The following is a 5,944-nucleotide window of genomic DNA, read 5'->3' on the forward strand; positions in this document are numbered from 1 at the left end:
ATGACATCCCCCTTCTCTGTCACAGGTCACAGTCATAACTTTCTATTCTAGGCATATATGGTCATTCCATGTCAAATCAACCAGAGGGTCCCAGGACACCCTCTCAGAATCCTCAGAAAAAAAGATCACATGTGCTCATATGCCAAAATCATGGTGAAATCCAAAATATTAGGTCTCTGTTGTAATAGTTTTGAAATTACAGCCAGTGGAAATTTTGGCTAATTTTATGCGTTTTGGCAAACATCTCAAACCATCTTCCAACAAGGCTAAAGGGATCTGGCCTCTGACCTCTCATGAACACTCAAGCTCAACACCAGCCCTCGGGATGGACACATCCATGACTCGTTAGATGCTGATTTAAATTTGGCTCCAAAAACTTTCGGTATGAGAAGAAAGTCAATGGAATACAACATGGCGCTGTTTTTGTGGGGCTTTTCTATAGTTTTACTCAGATTTTTTTGTAATCTAACTACTGCTTGTAACTTGATTTCTTTTGCGGGTTCTTTGTTTTTCTTAAGTTAACTTTTGCAGGGCAACAGTGCAAACATTTTCTTTGTAACTATGAGCGCTGACTCTTCATAGTTGTACATAATACTTTCTTTTGGAACTAGAGGTCAACAAAATTGGAGTTCATGACTTGTGATTATAAGACTCATCAATACAAGTAGATTGGATAAATTATTAATACTCAATCTGATGTATTGGTAATTAATTTCCAAATTTTATTTACGGTAGTGCTGAACAAGTCCAATTTTATTCATAAAGTGTAGCTTACGCCATAAAATACTATGAAGCCACATTGTTTCTCTGTTGCGACCATGTGAGGCTTAATTTGCTAAAGAGAGGCACAAAANGCCAATTTTACTCAAGAGAATATGTCATTTGGTTATACAGGGTACATACCTCAGTTTGAGAATACACACTGCAACAAGAGTGTATGCAAAGATAGTCCCAATAGAACTCATGTCTACCAGCGCCTTTAGGTCAAACAACAGGACCATGACAGCTGCAAAGACATCCAAATACAGTGTATGTTAGTGACCAAACACAAGTCTACAATTTAAAATGCAGTTTTTATATTCAATCACTTGTCAGCTTGTTTGCTGCATTACCAGGAAAATAATGCTTGGAGGCTTGGTATGTACTTGGTTAATCTGACAGACTGCTCAGGTACACATTAAGGCCAACTTGTGGCTTTTGTTTCCACATAGGAGAAGTTTCATCATCCACCCATGTCCATGAAGGTCTGAGTGCACCTGTGTGGACATCTGTGTGCAACCCAAAGCCTCAGACCGTGTGCTTTCTGTGTGGACAGTCAATGCAGAATGGGCATGTGCCAGGAAAGCAAACTGGATGTTTGTTTTGTACACTGCCAAGCAGTTGCTAGGAGTTTTTTATTTTTTGACTTTTCACGTCCAAATATAAACAAAAAAATTGTGCCAGGGAGTTGACATTATTTCATGCCAGTATATTGCTGACTTTATATTGTGTATATTTATGCACTGTATATATGTGTAGACGCACAAGCTAATCTGCAGCTGTCTGGAGACATGGATGCAGAAACCTTCTTGGTCACAAAAGGGTGTCACAACTCCATGTCTTGCCACTAGAAGTAAACCAAGTTGTGTTGGTTGGGACAATATGAGCAGAGTCATCAGGGGTATAATTCAGAGCATTGCCACAGCTACCTTACCAGCTACAGCTCCTGAGGACAGCGTGGCCAAGACAGGACTTTGCCTGGCGCTCATGTAGCTGAGTTGCTTGAAGAGCAGCCCGTCTCTGGCCATGGCAAATATCACTCTTGGCATCGGAAACATCACTCCAAGAAGACTGTGGAAGAACCATATCAGAAGTGAAGGCAGAGCAGGCCAACAGGTTGTTCAGTCAGTTTCACATGGTATAGTATGCACCACATTTCTGACAAACAATCAGATTGTAAACAAAGACTTTACTAGTTGTCATTAGTAGCACTCAGCCTGTGCAAATAGTTGCACAGTGTCCTTTGGTTCTAAATGATTTTTTTCTCTAATGTGAGAAAATAATGACAGTGTCATCAGGGAAAACACTGATTTAGACAGAACACGTGTTGAACAAACAGTTGAACAAAAAGGACAATTTTAGTAAGAAGATGCCATTAATGTTTGTACATACAATGTTTCAGTACCTCAGAGTGATCAAAAACTGAAAGACAGAAGAGCCTGACTTTGCCATAATTTTGACTGATCTTTTTCCCTGTCCAATATAAGTCTTTTCTCCAAACTTTATGGAAGCTAAACATTAAGCCACTGGAGAACTTTGAGAAATATGACAAGTCTGGCATTTTTTGCTTAGAGGTCAAGATCAAAATTATTCATGCCAAAAGGCAAATTTTTTGTAGGGATTATTTGACTGGAAGCTTTCTTTGGGCCAGAAATTACAAACAAATTGTTTTGTTTTGTTTTTAAAGGTGATAGTCATCAATTACTTTTTGTTTGTGTTTTCCTTTTTCCTATAAATGTCTTATCAATAGTTATTCAGACCCTTTCCCCAGAAACAGCTCTTATAACTGTTGACAGTCTCTCTGCATGTCTCCATTGGGATTTTGTTCCACTTCTCTTTGTGATTACATGCAGGTCTTTGAGGTTGAAGTCTTCCTTTCATCACCCTGGTCTTCAGTTCCTCCACAGATTCTCAATGGGACTCAGGTCTGGACTCTAGCTGGGCTGCTCCACGATGTTGTTATTGTTGTCCGTTTACCATTTCTGACCGCTTTGGATTTATGTTTCAGATAACTGTCTTCTTGGAAGGTCCAATGCTGCCCGAGGACATGTTTTTATGCAGACTGATGATGTTTTACTCCAGAATTTTTATGTCATCCTCTTTTTTTCCCCATTGTGCAGTTTACTTTGGAGGGGTTGCCAGACAAACACACACAAAATGTTGCCTTCAAGCCCATCTTGCAGAAATAGAGTCCGCCTTGGTCAGTGTCCATGGAGACGAGCAATGTGCAGCGTCTGGTGGAGTATCTGCCTTTGAGATGTTGGTAGCAGAATTAGTCAAAATCTTTACAATGATCTTGATGGTGATCCTTTGATAATTCTTCCTTTGACCTGTTGTGCAACCATTCTTTCCAATCCAGGGCACTTTTGGCTTCCTACCAATGCCTTTGAGATTGTTCATTCTGAACTCCTTGTACTGTGCACAGCATACTTTTGCATGGTATATAATATGACTTTATAGCTTTTCTCCATCTCATGATCAGCCAAAGCTCTCAGTGATGGACCCTAATAGCAGCTCACAAACTATTGACTGGAACCTAACTAGAGAACTGCTGCATCAGCTGTTCTCCATGTACAGCGCATTAGGAAGGCTTTAGAACATTGTAGAAATCGAAGAGCCATTAGGAACGGTATAGAAGCAAACTTTGTCAAATGTTTTTAGACTATTTCAGACCATTTCAAGGTGTGAGAAAAATTTTGGACATGGCATTTTTTTTTTTATTTTAAATTTTTTTTGTTTAGCGAAAATGTATTTCAGAAACATAGAACAGTTAAAACAGTCCAGTCATTTACAGCCCAAAGAAGTCTACCAGTCAAATAAAACTTCACTTTAAATCAATTTTTGTCATGGACTTGAGTAATTTTGGGCCTCATCTATAAGACTACAGATCAGTACCTTGTTGAAAGCGCACACAGGGATCCTACAGCCACTGCATACTTAGCTGGCTGCCAGCCAATGTACTCAAAGGCCACAGGTAGTGGACTGTGGGTGTCGAGCAGATAGTAGGGCATCATGACAGTCAGGGCGGCTGATACGCCAAAATAGGCCAAGAAGCAGATGAGCAGGGATACCACAATCCCAATAGGTATTGCTTTCTGTGGGTTCTTCGCCTCCTCACCTGGAACCACATATTTATCAGTGTTATACTTCAACATCTAGGTCAAACAACAAAGCTATCTCACTGAACTAGTCCTAGATAATGCCAAAACATTATGAAAAATCACAGATGAAGAAACTACAGATTATTTTGTAACAGCACACGTCAAGGTCAGGGATATATTAGATATTAGGTAAACAGCCGGATCTCGGAGAGCCAAATCTCTCATAGCAGGGACCATGCTGGACCAAAATCTTACTTGGTTTCAGATCCCACAGGGGATCTTCGGAACTTATATTGTTTGTAGCTTGGCAAGTTGAAGTTGCTTTGATGGCACACAAGGACTACACATCATATTAGGTAGGGGCGGTGAATAATGTTTGGGATTATCACAGTAAGTACAGAAGCTGTCTATTCAATCAAGTCATACAGAAACCTTTTGGGTCTCCACGTATGTAATATACTCAACAGTACCTGTTGTAGCAATGCAGTCAAATCCAACAAAAGCATAAAAACATGTTGCTGCTCCTGCCAAAGTTCCGTCAAAGCCATAGGGAAAGAACCCACCAACGCCAAATTCACCAGTTTCATTGTTGGCCACTGTAAGGTTCCTGCACAAAGGAAGAACAGCCACGTCAGTTTTTCATCATTCACAGTGTAAACTCTGACATGTTTGCCATTTACAAGTTAGCAGCTCAAACTATTCTGAAGTACTGAGAACAGATACCATTGCCTATATTATTCTGTTCATATGTATGCAAAAGGATACAAGTAGATCTGGATATTTACAACTGTGTACTCAGTTAAATGTGTAACCTAGATATAGCCTATTCTTGAAGTGCGTAAGCAGTTTGTATCTCATATTTTCAGCTGAAATCCTGGCAGTGGTATACATTCTTGGGAGTAATGGAACGATATTGAAACATCATTTAAAGCAGCTTACTGCAAATTCGATAAGGTGAACAACCACAAGGCTGCAGTGCTTTAATCAGTCTTTGTTTAAGGGTTATATTGCTTTACAAAGGCCTGCAGCACAAAGACATGACTTTGAAATTTGTCACAGTCAACAGGAAGAAAAAATAAATCAAGCAAGACTGGTGTTCACTCTGAAAATCCCTTGTGCTGGTTAGGGAAGTGAAAGAGATTAGATGGTCTCTAAAACGTTTGCCCTCCTCAAAAACTCTCCCAATATCTGTGCATCGAGCTCCAAGGAATGTTCTATGAAAGGTGATGCTATTTTGTAAGAGAACCGATGGGTCATTAGCAGCATTTTTACAGGCATCTTTTATCTTGAACATTAATCACAGTACGTGTGCAGCATTCGTTATCAAGGTGATGTAAGTAGTGAATCATTGTCATAGCTCTGAAAACAAAGTAAAACCAAGTTACCTCAAATCCTGCTTCATAGCAAAGGGCTCCGGCCAAGTTTAAAAACCCCTACTTATGCTTATATTGTCAAACTCAGATTCTTAAAACTGAACAAAGAAAACGTGATTTCACTGCTTTTTTCTTCGTAATGTTGAAAAGGACTCAGTCTATAGCTAAAGAAAAATCACAACAATAAAACGTTCAAAAGCAGATGTTAAGCTTTGTAATGTGAGCTTCCTATAAATGACCAATTAAGAAGCCAGTTGTGTGTGTTTGTCTTGTACTTCAGATCACACTGCTCATCTTAGTGAAAAAAAAAGCATGTATCTGCTATTATTTTAATTAACTACCTAATTACAGTACATAGTGTAAGATATACTGTCCTAATGAAAAATGTTATTAAATTATTTTTAGCTGGTCTAAATCCTAATAATGTGTGTGTGGTGAAGACTTTCACAAAATGCTAGATGTAAGGAAGAATTTTTTCTTTTTATGTACATGAACAATGTAATTTGAATAAAGAAATGTGTGTAAACTTACTCCATTTGTCGAGTTCCATTGAGAATAGTTTCCTCACTGATTTGCCAGTTTTTGATGTCTCCTTTTATAAAACCAGAGATGATGATAAAAACTAACACAGCCACATTCACCGCAGTAAAAACAGTGTTCACGATGGCAGACTCTCTCACACCAAATGCAAGTATCACTGCAAATAAAGAA

At 38.9% G+C, this 5,944-nt stretch overlaps 1 protein-coding gene across 1 annotated transcript in view; it reads right to left on the reverse strand.

Moving 5' to 3' along the window:
• The window catches only part of LOC103356734 (low affinity cationic amino acid transporter 2-like), a 22,865-nt gene that overhangs the window by 9,453 nt on the left and 7,468 nt on the right, over positions 1–5,944 (reverse strand). Inside the window, 5 exon segments of the mRNA XM_008280988.1 lie at positions 900–1,006; positions 1,694–1,830; positions 3,655–3,877; positions 4,331–4,467; positions 5,765–5,944. The exon segment at positions 5,765–5,944 is cut by the window's right edge and continues 17 nt beyond it. Of these exon segments, the coding sequence (XP_008279210.1) occupies positions 900–1,006; positions 1,694–1,830; positions 3,655–3,877; positions 4,331–4,467; positions 5,765–5,944 (784 nt within the window).

This window comes from Stegastes partitus, unplaced genomic scaffold (genome assembly GCF_000690725.1).
Source record: "Stegastes partitus isolate 25-593 unplaced genomic scaffold, Stegastes_partitus-1.0.2 Scaffold217, whole genome shotgun sequence".
Classification (NCBI taxonomy): domain Eukaryota; kingdom Metazoa; phylum Chordata; class Actinopteri; family Pomacentridae; genus Stegastes; species Stegastes partitus.